This window comes from Oncorhynchus mykiss, chromosome 20 (genome assembly GCF_013265735.2).
Source record: "Oncorhynchus mykiss isolate Arlee chromosome 20, USDA_OmykA_1.1, whole genome shotgun sequence".
In the NCBI taxonomy this organism is placed as follows: Eukaryota; Metazoa; Chordata; class Actinopteri; order Salmoniformes; family Salmonidae; genus Oncorhynchus; species Oncorhynchus mykiss.
In genome coordinates, this window is record NC_048584.1 from 26,754,439 (window position 1) to 26,769,235 (window position 14,797).

Consider the following 14,797-nt stretch of genomic DNA (forward strand, 5'->3'; position numbering starts at 1 on the left):
GACAGGATTGTGTCAAGGCACAGATCTGGGGAAGGGTACCAAAAAATGTCTGCAGCACTGAAGGACCAAGAACACAGTGGCCTCCATCATTCTTAAATGAAAGAAGTTGGGAACCACCAAGACTCTTCCTAGAGCTGCCCGCCGGGCCAAACTGAGCAATCGGGGGAGATTGGCCTTGGTCAGGGAGGTGACTAAGAACACAGTGGTCACTCTGAAAGAGCTCTAGAGTTCCTCTGTGGAGATGTAGAACCTTCCAGAAGGACAACCATCTCTGCAGCAAATCAGGCCTTTATGGAAGAGTGGCCAGACGGAACCCACTCCTCAGTAAAAGGCACATGACAGGCCGCTTGGAGTTTGCCAAGAGGTACTTAAAGACTCTCACACCATGAGAAACAAGATTCTCCGGTCTGATGAAACCAAGATTGAACTCTTTCACCTGAATGCCAAGCGTCACATCTGGAGGAAACCTGGCACCATCCTTATGGTGAAGCATAGTGGTGGTAGCATCACGCTGTGGGGATGTTTTTCAGCGGCAGGGACTGGGAGACTAGTCAGGATCGAGGCAAAGTTGAATGACACAAAGTACAAAGAGGTCATTTATGAAAACCTGCTCCAGAGCACTCAGGACCTCAGACTGGGGCGAAGGTTCACTTTCCAACAGGACAATGACCCTAAGCACACAGCCAAGACAGAGCAGGAGTGGTCTCTGAATGTCCTTGAGTGGCCCAGCTAGAGCCCGGACTTGAACCCGATCGAACATCTCTGTTGAGACCTGAAAATAGCTGTGCTGCGACGCTCCCCATCCAACCTGAGAGAGCTTGAGAGGATCTGCAGAGAAGAATGGGAGAAACTCCCCAGATACAGGTGTGCCAAGCTTGCAGCATCATACCCAAGAAGACTCAAGGCTGTAATCGCTGCCAAAGGTGCTTCAACAAAGTACTGAGTAAAGGCTATGAATACTTACAGTTGAAATGAGAAGTTTACATACACTTAGGTTGGAGTCATTAAAACTCATTTTTCAACCACTCCACAAATGTCTTGTTAAAAAACTATAGTTTTGGCAAGTCGGTAAGGACATCTACTTTGTGCATGACACAAGTACATTTTCCCAACAATTGTTTACAGACAGATTATTTCACTTATAATTCACTGTATCACAATTCCAGTGGGTCAGAAGTTATACGCTAAGTTGACTGCCTTTTAAACAGCTTGGAAAATTCCATAAAATGAAGTCATGGCTTTAGGAGCTTCTGATAGGCTAATTGACAACATTTTTGAGTCAATTGGAGGTGTACCTGTGGATGTATTTCAAGGCCTACCTTCAGACTCAGTGCCTCTTCGCTTGACATCATGGGAAAATCAAAATAAATCAGCCAAGACCTCAGAAAATATTGTAGACAAGTCTGGTTCATCCTTGGGAGCAATGTCCAAATGCCTGAAGGTACCACGTTCATCTGTTCAAACAAGAGTATGCAAGTATAAAACACCATGGGACCACGCAGCCGTCATACCGCTCAGGAAGGAGATGTGTTCTGTCTCCTAGAGATGAACGTACTTTGGTGCGAAAAGTGCAAATCAATCCCAGAACAACAGCAAAGGACCTTGTGAAGATGCTGGAGGAAACAGGTACAAAAGTATCTATATCCACAGTAAAACAAGTCCTATATCGACATAACCTGAAAGGCCGCTCAGCAAGGTAGAAGCCACTGCTCCAAAACCGCCATAAAAAAGCCAGACTACGGTTTGCAACTGCACATGGGGATAAAGATCGTACCTTTTGGAGAAATGTCCTCTGGTCTGATGAAACAAAAATAGAACTGTTTGGCCATAATGACCATCGTTATGTTTAGAGGAAAAAGAGGGAGGCTTGCAAGCCGAAGAACACCATCCCAACAGTGAAGCACGGGTGAGGCAGCATCATGTTGTGGGGGTGCTTTGCTGCAGGAGGAACTGGTGCACTTCACAAAATAGATGGCATCATGGAAATAGAAAATTATGTTGTTATATTGACGCAACATCTCAAGACATCAGTCAGGAAGTTAAAGCTTGCTTGCAAATTTCTCTTCCAAATGGACATTGACCCCAAGCATACTTCAAAAGTTGTGGCAAAACAGCTTAATGACAACAAAGTCAAGGTATTGGAGTGGCCATCACAAAGCCCTGACCTCAATCATATAGAAGATTTGTGGGCAGAACTGAAAAAGCGTGTGCGAGCAAGGAGGCCTACAAACCTGACTCCATTACACCAGCCCTGTCAGGAGGAATGGGCCAAAATTCAAACAACTTATTGTGGGAAGCTTGTGGAAGGCTACCCAAAACGTTTGACCGAAGTTAAACAATTTACAAGGCAATGCTACCAAATACTAATTGAGTGTATGTAAACTTCTGACCCACTGGGAATGTGATGAAAGAAATGAACGCTGAAATATATCATTCTCTATTATTATTCTGACATTTCACATTCTTAAAATAAAGTGGTGATCCTAATTGACCTAAAACAGGGAAGTTTACTAGGATTAAATGTCAGGAATTGTAAAAAACTGAGTTTAAATGTATTTGGCTAAGGTGTATGTAAACTTCAACTGTATGTAAATGTAATGTTTCAGTTTTATTTTTAATAAACTATCAAACATGTCTAAAAACCTGTTTTTGCTTTGTCACTATGGGGTATTGTGTGTAGATTGATGAGGAAAACATTTTTGGACCAAGGCTGGAACCTAACAAAATGTAAAAAAGTCAAGGGGTCTGAATACTTTCCGAAGGCACTGTATCATAACACCCCAACCAATAGTATAATGAAAATACCCCAACCAATAGTATAATGATAATACCCCAACCAATAGCATAATGATAATACCCCAACCAATAGCATAATGATAATACCCCAACCAATAGTATCACAACACCCCAACCAACAGTATCACAACACACCAACCAATATTGGGGTTGGTGTACAATAGTAACACTACATCTCCATCAATGACTGTAGTGTTTTTCAGATTCAGGCTGGCGGTTGCAGTTGACGTTTGAATAGTTCTTTTTTACATCCATTGGCTTGGATTCACCAAGCAAGAATATTATCTGCAGTAAACATCAGAGATGCCGTGTCAACCAGTTGGCAAGACAGCAGAAACCGACTGGCACCCTGGCGAATACAGTTCCTGGAACATCCCAAATATTTCACCCCTATATTTGATACCTGGGCACAAGGTGTTTTGCTATTCAAATGTGCCCGGGCCAGCAGCCTCACACTATGCTTATGCTATTGCATAAGCACAGAGGAGGCCTTTATTTCAGACTCACAAACAAGGACCTGAGTGGACAACACACTTCATTGATGCAGACAGATAACTTAACAGGGGATACGGCCAATTCAAATGTAAGTAGTTTAATTCATGATTTTTTAAAAAGTTTGTCAAAGATCATATCCTCTGTTTTGTGAGTGTTTAAAATTGAAATGCCAACCAAAAGAGTGAAAGTGAAGCACTGCGGAAGAGGAAACATTGTTATGTTGTTGAACTAGGAGACGATTGCAATATTTTGCATAGTCTTTAATTGCCCTAAAGGAGAAAAAGCTGACATTTCTCTCATACTGTAGCCTTGAGCAATGCTATGAATCAGCAATCTGCCTGATTACTTAACCGATTTACCAATCATCCAATCAAACAATAGGGAAGCAAATTGGGGCCCTAATCACACCACAAAAACAGTCGGCCTATTGAATGAGTCTGACTCCTCCCCCATTACATCACTCCTCATGGCCCAGAATCCTGGTTTACCCCAGAGAATGCTGTGTGGAATTCTAGTTCTACCTTCTACAATCTACATACAGCACACCAACCTTATCACTTCCCTACCCATCTCCTCAGGCCAGGCTGACTGACGCTCTTCTGACTGCCCCGACGCAGAAAACCAGCTCCAGTAGGATCTGCAGGAAAACAGATCTCTAGAACATAGATATTCTAGAACATAGATGGTACATAGAGATGAATACAAAAGAGAGACAATATGGTAATGTCTGAATATACTGTGGTAACATTATAAGAGCCCAAGTCAAAGATACGTGATAACAACTGCTGCCCAAGAATGCCTGCAGTACTGTACACAGTAAAGCTGTGAATTGCTGATTAATTGGATTATATAAGCAATGCATTCCTACATTCACTTTCATGTCAATTGAGTTCATTTGTATTTAACTAGGATAGTCCACTCCACTCGATAGTCCAACCATCATGGCAGCCTCGGGATCATGACATTGCGTGTTAGCCTAAATGTTGGATTCATCTAAATCTATTCACCCATCCTTACTCTCAAATAACCTCCACATGATTTCAGTTTAGAAGCCATGCCTAGGATATGTCCCAGATGACCTCCTATTCGCTTTGTAGTGCACTGTTTTTGACCCTATGGGCTCTGGTAGTGCTAGAACTGTTGCTCTGGTTCACACACTAGTACCAATAAACCAAGACTAACCACTCACCACTACCAAGGCCTAATGACCACAATAAAACATAATATCCCTGAGCAGCACAGCTATAATTCAAGGACAACCACTTCAATGGAATCAGAAAACATCTCACTCGCAGACAGTCCCAAATGGCACCCTATTTCCTTTAAAGTGCACTACTTTTGACCAGAGCCCTAGGGTGCCATTTGGGACTGTCTGTGAGTGAGATGTTTTCTGATTCAATTGAAGTGGTTGTCCTTGAATTATAGCTGTGTACAGTAAGTAAAGTGCACCATATAGGGAATGGGGTGCCATTTGGCCAGTGTTGCTGCTGAGGAGGGGAACAATCAGACAATGGACTCACCTGTATGTCCTTTCCCTGAACAACACGCTACCTGGTGTTCTATTCTGTCAGAGAGCAGGAACAGAGAGTTTCCTGGCATGTGACTTTGGTCTGCAGAACAGAGCAACTTACAACAGCTGCTGTACCGTCTGTCTCTAGGTTACGTTGTGATCTGTTCAGACTCAAGAGGCTGTCTGTTCAGGCTCCCCCAGTGCCTCTCAAAGTCCCAATCCTTGTCCCAATCACAGCACGGGAGAATGGACATGCACACACAAAGGTGCACACACACAGTCAGCTGAATGGACAGCACACCCTGCCAAAACCACAGAGGGGTTGAGATACTGTATGTTGAGTCGAAAATACATTTTGGCGTCTCCTTTAAAAGATCTTTGGGACATTGGTCCTGTTGACACATGAAAACATTGGACCGACATCGACATGTCTAGTTTGGATGATCAAGGCTATAGACCAACAGTGGTCAATATTCAATCAAAACTTTCAGGGAAGGGTTTTCCCACCAAAAGTCTCTGATCAAATGCATGCATTCTTCTTGACAGTAAATTTAATTAGGAACTGACAGCGCTTATTTTAACATTCATGTGGCTTCTGCTTAGTTCTAAACATTATATTAAAGATTGCATCCCAAAAGGCACCCTATTCCCTACATAGTGCACTACTTTGATCAGAGACCTATGGTACAGTGTAAGTGAAGGCTACAGTTACAAGACATGTAAGATGATGCAAGTCAGACACTAAGGGCTCAGACACACCAACAGCGTTTGCTGGCCGAGAGTACTTAGCACCTCTGAGCGTAATTTGCGAACCAAGGGCGCACCGAGTCAGGCGTCTACAGCGGGTAGTCCATAAAACACCGCGGGCTGAAAGATCAAGATCAGCAGAAGAACGCTAGATCCACTTTTGGTGCGATGTGTGCGAGCCTTAATACACCTTGTCACTTACTCCTGTAAAACCTACAGGACTGCTATCCAGTTGCACCCAAAATGCTGCTTATTTCAGAAATCTGTTGCACATGGCACATTTTATTTCATAAAAAAAAAATGTTTAACTAAGCAAGTCAGTTAAGAACAAATTCTTATTTTACAATGATGGCCTAGCCCGGCCAAACCCGGACGATGCTGGGCCAAATACAGCTTGGGATAAAACCAGGGTCTGTAGTGATGCATCTAGCACTGAGATGCAGTGCCTTAGACCGCTGCGCCACTCAGGAGCCTTTGCGGCTCTAGAACACAGAGAATACAGGTTGGAGGTTCTCTGTACAGTCTGTTTGATTAAAGCCTCTATTCCTTAGCATCATCCTGTACCAGCCACTGTCCTACAACTTAAATTCTACAAATATATATATATATATATATATATATATATATATTTTTTTTTTACATATAACGATTTTTAGATTGCACGAACATATCCCTTAATCAACAGTGGATGGATCCCCATGCCAATAAGGGGCAGAACAGCCCTAGGTTCTGTCCCAAATGGAACCTTATATTCCCTATATAGTGCACTAATTTTGACCATAGCCCTATGGGCCCTGGACCATTCATTGCCACTCATCCAGAACAGTTTAGCCAACCTACCAATATCAGATGAACCAAAGGTATGTACACTGAAAAAAAATATGCGCAACATGTAGTGTTGGTTTTATGAGCTTCAAATAAAAGATCCCCGAAATGTTCCAGAAGCACAAAAAGAACATTTCTCTCAAATGTTTTGCACAAATTTGTTTACATTCCTGTTAGTGAGCATTTCTTATTTGCCAAGATAATCCATCCAACTAACAGGTGTGGCATTTCAATAAGCTGATTAAACAGCATGATCATTGTACCAGGTGCTGGGGACAATAAAAGCCCACTAAAATGTGCAGTTTTGTCACACAGCACAATGCCACAGATTTCTCAAGATTTGAAGGAGCGTGCAATTGGTACACTGACTGCAGGAATGTCCATCAGAGCTTTTGCCAGATAATTGAATGTTAATTTCTCTACCATCAGCCGCCTCCAACGTCATTTTAGAGAACTTGGTAGTACGTCCAACCGGCCTCACAACTACATACCAAGTGTATGGCGTCATGTGGGTGAGCAGTTTGCTGATGTCAACGTTGTGAACAGAGTGTTCCATAGTGGCGGTGGGGTTATGGTATGGGCAGGTATAAGCTACGGACAACGAACACAATTGCATCTCCATCGGGCACAGCCAGAAAAGGACTGGCAACCCTTCATAGCCTGGTTCCTCTCTAGGTTTTTTCCTAGGTCCCTGCCTTTCTAGGGAGTTTTTCTTAGCCACTGTGCTTCTCCATCTGCATTGCTTGCTGTTTGGGGTTTTAGGCTGGGTTTCTGTATAAGCACTTTGTGACATCTGCTTATGTAAAAAGGGCTTTATAAATAAATGTGATTTGATTTGCCAAACAGAAGCATATCTGTATTCACAGTCATGTTAAATCCATTGATCAGGGTCTAATGAATTTATTTCAATTCACTGATTTCCTCATATGAACTGTAACTCAGTAAAATGTGAAATTGTTGCATGTTGCATTCATATTTTGGTTCATTATATTTACCTAGAGCGCTTCAATTCAGGAAGCAATGGAACTAGCCTACAGTACATATCATGTACTGATAGAATGAGTAAAGACTTGACAATTACCTAAATGTGAGTTTGATTGCCAGTGTGCACATTGTGCATAGCCTATTCACACACTGCATGGCATGGTTGTCAATGCCACCTAACCTAAGCCCTAGCTAGCTGCTTCTTCTGAGTTAAACTCTAAACCCCCACACATTACCATGGAGACGGACCTCCATTTGGGGAAGTGGGGCTCCACTTGAGGGGTCCTGGCACGTCCACATGAGTTGCAACCTTCGGAGTCCTAAATGGCACCATATTCCCTATACATTTCATTGCTGAGCACTATGGGTCCTGGTCAAAAGTAGTGCTCTACACAGGGTGTAGAGTGCCATTTGGGATGCTTCCCCCATTGTCCCGACAGACAGGGGAAGTGAGGGTGTCATTCATTCCACTGAGGATTATTGTTGAAAGCCACACACCAGCTCTCTGCCTTTCTGTAAATTGGGGATAGTTTACTATGGTAAAACCGATTTTAGAAAATAAACCAGTATCTGTGGTGGCTTTATCTAAGCTTTTTAAATAGTCTTTCTACATTTACACGTTTCAGTTTGCAAACTAGATAAAGTTCTATTATAGCAATTTAGGCCTAATATACTAGTTTAGTCAGCAATCATAATGTTTTCACATTGCAACAATGTAATAACTTTAAAATCGTGAGCGGAGCAGATAAAATGTAGCCAATTTATAGGCTACACCCAGATGGATACAAATAGTTCCATGCTTGACTGTACATCCCGATACTAGAAGCGGCCTACGTCACTTTACCTCGGAACAGGTGAACCAAAGATGACATCGGACTCGTGGAAAGTTAAAGGTTTCTCCGAAAAACGATGTTGCGCCTGTCAAGCCAACCAACTTTATTCAATGTAATTTGCATTCGCTAAATTTCCATTTTTTTTTAGGTTGGATAATTCTCGTCAACGTCACCGGTGCTCTGGCAACATGCAGCAACTGGAAGCAACTACAACCAGCAGTTTGGAAGTGGTTGTTGGTAGCCTACATTTCGGATGAACTCTTTCCTTTCTGGTTACAGTATGTATGTAGCCTATCGATTCGAACCAGCAGAATTAACCAGTTTCTAACCTGTTCTGTGGTTGCCCCAACAACTCTCCCCTAAACCCGACTTACATTCACGGTAATAAAAAGAAAATGTAATAAGAGATAGAAAGACGATTCCACTTTTGTGAAATCGGACAGATACTTATAATTGTTCCAATCAAATTGTACAGGTCCATACGCACCTAACAGTGATTTGGTCCCGCTTAACGTATTCCAGACAGTTGCACCAACCTGACCAGATAGAACACTTGAATCAGCTGGTCTGGACACTACAGTTGCATTCTAGGGGCACCCCCTTACCCCGTTGGACTGGCACACAAAAGAGTGTGTGTGTGTGTATTCATATGTAGATGAGCTGGCATAGAATAATAAATTGAGTCTACTACAGCCAAGATATGCCATGCTATGTTGGGAATCTTTCCATACATTAGCAGGGATTTTATCATCTCATGCATGTTTTATGGATACATTTCTTATGGATAAACCAAGTTAACAGCACAACTTTCAACCAAACACATTGCATTCTGTTAACAACAATATCACCATGCATCTAGGTGGCTCACTGGGTCTGCCTCTGGAAATCAATGAGCAGTTCTTTTGTTTGTTGATGTTGAGTGTGAGGTAGTTTTGCACCAGTCATGAACCCTTCATTGTAGTTACCCTGTTGTATTTATTTGATTTTTGATTTATTTTTTGTGGTGAAGCGAGTGTGGGGAGTTAAGTACATGGGAACCATCATGGACAGCACATACTATTTTAATGCCAACACTAAGCATATCAATAAAAATACAAACAACGACTACCTCCTGCACAGACTGAGACAACCGAATGTTAACACCCGGATACTCCCGGATACTCTCCAACACCTGCCATATAGAGAGAGTGTGCCAACTTTCTGTTTCCTGGCCTGGTACGGTGGCCTGTCAGTTTATAATAAGGGTATCCTTAGGCGGACTGCGAATCTGGGGTCCAAGCTCTGTGAGCTGCAGTGCAGGGGGCTTCAGGGCCTCTATGATAAACAGGCAATGGACAAGGCCAAACGCATCATAGATGACCCCACACACAATCTTGCCCTATGTTTTGAACTGCTGCCCACCAGAAGGAGGTTTTGGGTCCCATTGCTTAGTAAGAATAGGAGCAAGGCATGTTTCACTCCATCAGTCATTGGGCTGCTGAACAATGGGACATAGGACAGATGCAAGCCAAATAAACAGTTAGACAGTAGGCCCCAGAGACTTTGATTATGTGGAAATGTTTACTGACTTTCCAGTTTTCTGTACTGCATGTACACTGAACAAATATCTAAACACAACATGTAAAGTGTTGGGCCCATGTTTCATGAGCTGAAATAAAATAGTCCAAAAATGTTCCCTACGCACAAAAAGCATATTTCTCAAATGTTTTGCACAAATTTGTTTACATCCCTGTTATTGAGCATTTCTCTTCTGCCAAGATAATCCATCCACCTGACAGGAGTGGCATATCAAGAAGCTGATTAAACAGCATGATCATTACACAGGTTCACCTTGTGCTGGGGCCACTAAAATGGGCAGTTTTGTCACACAACACAATGCCACATGTCTCAAGTTGTGAGGGAGTGTGCAATTGGCATGTTGACCGCAAGACTGTCCACCAGAGCTGTTCCCATCTTTAATGTTTATGTCTCTACCACAAGCTGTTATTTTACAGAAATTGGCAGTAAGTCTAACCGGCCTCACAAACGCAAACCAAATGTATGGCTTTGTGTGGGCGAGCGGTTTTCTGTCAATGTTGTTAACAGAGTGCGCCATGGTGGCGGTGAGATCATGATATGGGCAGGCATAAGCTACAGACAACGAACACAATTGCATTTTATCAATGTCAATTTGACTGTGCAGAGATACAGTGACAAGATCCTGAGGCCCATTGTCGTGTCATTCATCCACCTCCATCATGATAATGCATGGCCATGTCGCAAGGATCTGTACACAATTTCTGGAAGATGAAAATATTCAAATTCTTCCATGGCCTGCATACTCAGACACGTCACTCATTAAGCACGTTTGGGATGCTCTGGATCGATGTGTACGACAGCGTATTCCAGGTCCCACCAATAGCCAGACACTTCGCACAGCCATTGAAGATGAGTGGGACAACATTCCATAGGCCACAACAACAGCCTGATAAACTTTATGAGAAGGAGATGTGTCGCGCTGCATGAGGTAAATGGTGGTCACATCAGACACTGACTGATTTTCTGATCCACGGCCCAACCTTTTTTTAAAGAATCTGTGACCAACCTATTCAGATCCCATCGACGGGGGCTGTAGTGGAGTGTGTTGAGAGCTTCAAGTTCCTTGGTGTCCACATCACCAACCAACTATCATGATCCAAACACACCAAGACAGTTGTGAAGAGGGCACGACAAAGGCTATTTCCCCTTAGGAGACTTTAAAGCTTTGGCATGGGTCCTCAGATTCTCAAAAACTTCTACAGCTGTACCATCGAGAGCATCCTGACTGGTTACATCATCACCTGGAAACTGCTCGGCATCTGACCGCAGGGCGCTACAGAGGGTAGTGCGTACGGCCCAGTACATCACTTGGGACAAGCTTCCTGCCATCCAGGAGCTCTATACCAGACGGTGTCAGAGGAAGGCCCTAAAAATGGTCAAAGACTCCAGCCACCCAAGTCATAGACTGTTCTCTCTGCTACCACATGGCAAGCGCTACCAGAGAGCCCAATCTATGTTCAAAAGGCTCCTTAACAGCTTCTACCCTCAAGCCATACGACTGCTGAACAGTTAATCAAATGGCTACGTGGACTATTTGCATTGACCCCCTTTTTACGCTGCTGCTACTTGCTGTTTATTATCTATGCATAGTCACTTTACCCCTATCTACTATGTACAGTGCCAGTCAAAGGTTTGGACACACCTACTCATTCAAGGGTCTTTATTTTTGACTATTTTCTACAGTGTAGATTAATAGTTTAGACATCAAAACTATGAAATAACACATATGGAATCATGTAGTAACCAAAAAAGTGTTAAACAAATCTAAATATATCTTATAGGTGAGTTTCTTCAAAGTAGCCACACTTTGCCTTGATAGCTTTGCACACTCTTGGCATTCTCTCAACCGGCTTCATGAGGTAGTCACCTAGAACGCATTTCAATAAACAGGTGTGCCTTGTGAAAAGTTAATTTGTGGAATTTCTTTCCTTTTTAATGCATTTGAGCCAATCGGTTGTGTTGTGACAAGGCAGGGTTGGTATACAGAAGATGGTCATTTACCAAATAGGACTAAGTCCATATTATGGCAAGAACAGCTTAAATAAGCAAAGAGAAACAACAGTCCATCATTACTTAACAACCTCTTAAGGATCTGACACTTTTTTCAGATTTTCGCAAGGATATGCATTTCTTGATACCATTTGAAAGGAAACACTTTGAAGTTTGTGGAAATGTGAAATGAATGTAGGAAAATCAATCACTGACTCTCAATCTTACCTGATCCGAAAGAGAAGGGGCTGTAACATCAATCGGACCACAAGTTTGATCCAGGCTTCGCGGTTCTGCTGGTGTTTTCGTTGCACCCAGAGATCCAGTCGGTTCTGTTCCCACTATGTCTGTCATCTCTGAGAGTGGTATATCTGATATAGTCTCATAGATATCAGGGTCCTGATTTAAATGAGATTGCCCACTAGGATCCCCTGCCAGTGTTTTCATCATCCAGCCGTCAGAGTTCTGCTGTTCAACTGGATCCTTGATAAACGGAGAATGGCCTGACTGCAACTGAGGAAGTACACTTGTGGGCTCGGGTGGGACAAGGAGCTTTTGGGAAGGGTGCTGCAGCAAATTGCCAAGTACTGGAGTGTCTGAGGCTGAGTTGAATGAGGCTCCTGGAACTAAACTATGCTTCTTCATCACTTCATCACATGGCGGGCTATCTCTAGTCTCGTTGTTGGAGGTCTGCAGTCCCACCATTGTCTTCACGTGCTCATACCGCTCGATATCATTGATGTCTTGTGAGACACTGAACGTGGACTTCCTGTGAGTGGAAAGTGATCTCGCAGAGTGATCTGTGGACACGTGGACCCTGATCACAGTGCCTGGCCTTTGACCTTTGTTAGACATCTTCGTTGGCTCTCTGTCAGTCGTTGCCTGCGGGGATGTGTGACTCTGAGTCCCAGGATCGGTGAGGTCCAGTTGGCCCTGGGCCTCCACAGAGAGCTCCCTCACATACTTTGCAGGGATGTAGAAGGGCTTGGTGCTCTGGTCCTTCTGGACGTGCCACCAGTGCTCGTTGGTCCTGGAGACCAGGATGTACCTGTGAACATTACAGGCCCAAAAAGGCAATGTAAACAATATGTTTGGGGGCTGTGCAAAACACACAGTACATCTATAATCTATATCATGTTGTCCGATCTGTTTGTTTGTAATTGTACTCATTTTACCATGAGCTGATGACTAATTTCCATCTTGTGAAATATTTTATGGACAATAAATATTTTCAATTCAATTACATGTCGTTGGGCTTGATGGAGACCAGAGCCCCGTCCCTGGCTGTGTACTCATACTCAAACTCCACCTGCACCATCTCCATGTTACTGTAGGTAGGCCTCTACAGTCAGCCGCTCCCCTGGCTGGGGCCTCTGTATTGAGTTGCAGACAGTCACATTTCAGAAGAGGTCATCTTGGGAGCTGGAAACAGTCAAAAGGGTACATTTAAAACTGCTGTATCTGACTTTGTGCATCTCAAATGGCACCCTACTTTTTTTTACCAGGGTCCATAGGTAGAGTGGCATTTGGGACATACACTTTATTTGCATTAAAAACATAAATTCAGATCCAGTAAACTGAGACAGGACTTTGCTACACTGGCCATACAGTAATAGGCGTTGGGGAACCTCAACATTGTGGGATTCACAGAATTACATATTAGAACTAATTAATAGGATCTATGATTAATTAATAGGATCTCTGTTGTGGAAGTACTCAGTTACTAAAGTCCATCTTTGTCCTCTAGCAACATGATGCACATCTGCCTTACAGATTATTATCATAAAGAATGCAGGCTGACAGGTATGGCCGTTTTTGTTCCATGATTTTAACTTGAAAATGGGCAGGCAGACACCATTAAATGTTGGTTCCCATCGCTGTGCATGAAAATACTGCTACAGGAAGTTGCTGACAGCAGTCACTGCAGTACGCCCTAACCCCAAATTTAGAGCACTAAAGACACACAACACAGGCACACACACACACAGAGCCCACAGAACAGGAAGCCTGTAGCCCTGCACCACCCTGGAGTGACGATTCTCAGATCACCCCATAGTCAATCTGCAATCTCAGTTTCCCATATAAGGCCTCCAGAGGCCAATGGAGAACTGCAGAAAACACAGGACTCAGTTCCTCCCTCTAATTTTATTATTGTGAAATCATTGACAACCAGGACCAATTACTAGTCAGAAGTCAAATTGGTCCAAGTTGATTCCCTCTCCATTCTTACCCATTCAAAGTGAGTGAGCCATCTGATCTGTCATCATAACAATTGTATTTTGTTGACATTGGATATTGTACTTGGATCTAATGTCCTGGTGAAAATACATTTTAAATATCTTCTTTGAGTTTGAGTAACTTGATTGATATGGTGTTGAAATAAAGTTTTGGTCTTGATAAAGCCAAGGGTAAAAACCAACTCTACATTATAATGAGTCAGAGATGTTATGCAGAACAAGTTAAACACATTCTGATTGAATCCCCATTTACAGCGGAATAGCCAGTGTCATTCAAAGGGAATCCCATGTCACAATAATGCACACTAACATCACACCAAACTTTTACAATAAAACCAATGTAATTCAAGGCTTGACGATACAATAAATGTGCCTACCTGGAGATGCAAGGCTTGTACCAACTTTGTCCTCTTCTCTCTGAATGTTCAGCGGCTCCCAAATGTCAGAGGGAGTTTAATAACTTCCATTTCCATTAATACCCATCATATTAAACCTGGTAAATCTCTATTTCACCATCTAGTTTCCATCAAATTAGTTCACTTGTCCAAGAGTCCTATGTTCAGAGGTCCTGTGGTGTCCGTTATAAATCCTAGTAGTCTACCACTGCCCTGTGTGCGCACACAGGTTTCAACTTGCCTGACTGCCTCTGTATCATTTCCTGTTCTACCAACTGTGTATTGGAACAACACAGTGAATGGTGAGACTGGGTGACAGGAACAAACACTCACAGAGTGCTACAGTATGGCAAATGGTAGTGACTCAGGTTAGTCCTATTGTCTCATAAATAAAAAATGGTTTCCATT

The 14,797-nt window shown here is 42.9% G+C and overlaps 1 protein-coding gene across 3 annotated transcripts in view; it reads right to left on the reverse strand.

The window, feature by feature from the left end:
• Window positions 1-14,661, reverse strand: part of LOC110499261 (rho GTPase-activating protein 27) — a 29,328-nt gene extending 14,667 nt beyond the window's left edge. For 2 of the 3 annotated variants that reach the window (XM_036956081.1, XM_036956082.1), the window contains exons 1-3: window positions 14,372-14,661; window positions 13,002-13,179; window positions 11,986-12,805 (exon numbers count right to left, since the gene is read on the reverse strand). In XM_036956081.1, the coding sequence (XP_036811976.1) occupies window positions 11,986-12,805; window positions 13,002-13,081 (900 nt within the window). In that variant the 5' untranslated portion in view covers window positions 13,082-13,179; window positions 14,372-14,661. The remainder of the gene's footprint in view (window positions 1-11,985; window positions 12,806-13,001; window positions 13,180-14,371) is intronic. The other variant, XM_036956083.1, reaches the window with a different exon arrangement.
• Between the last annotated feature and the right edge of the window lie 136 nt (window positions 14,662-14,797).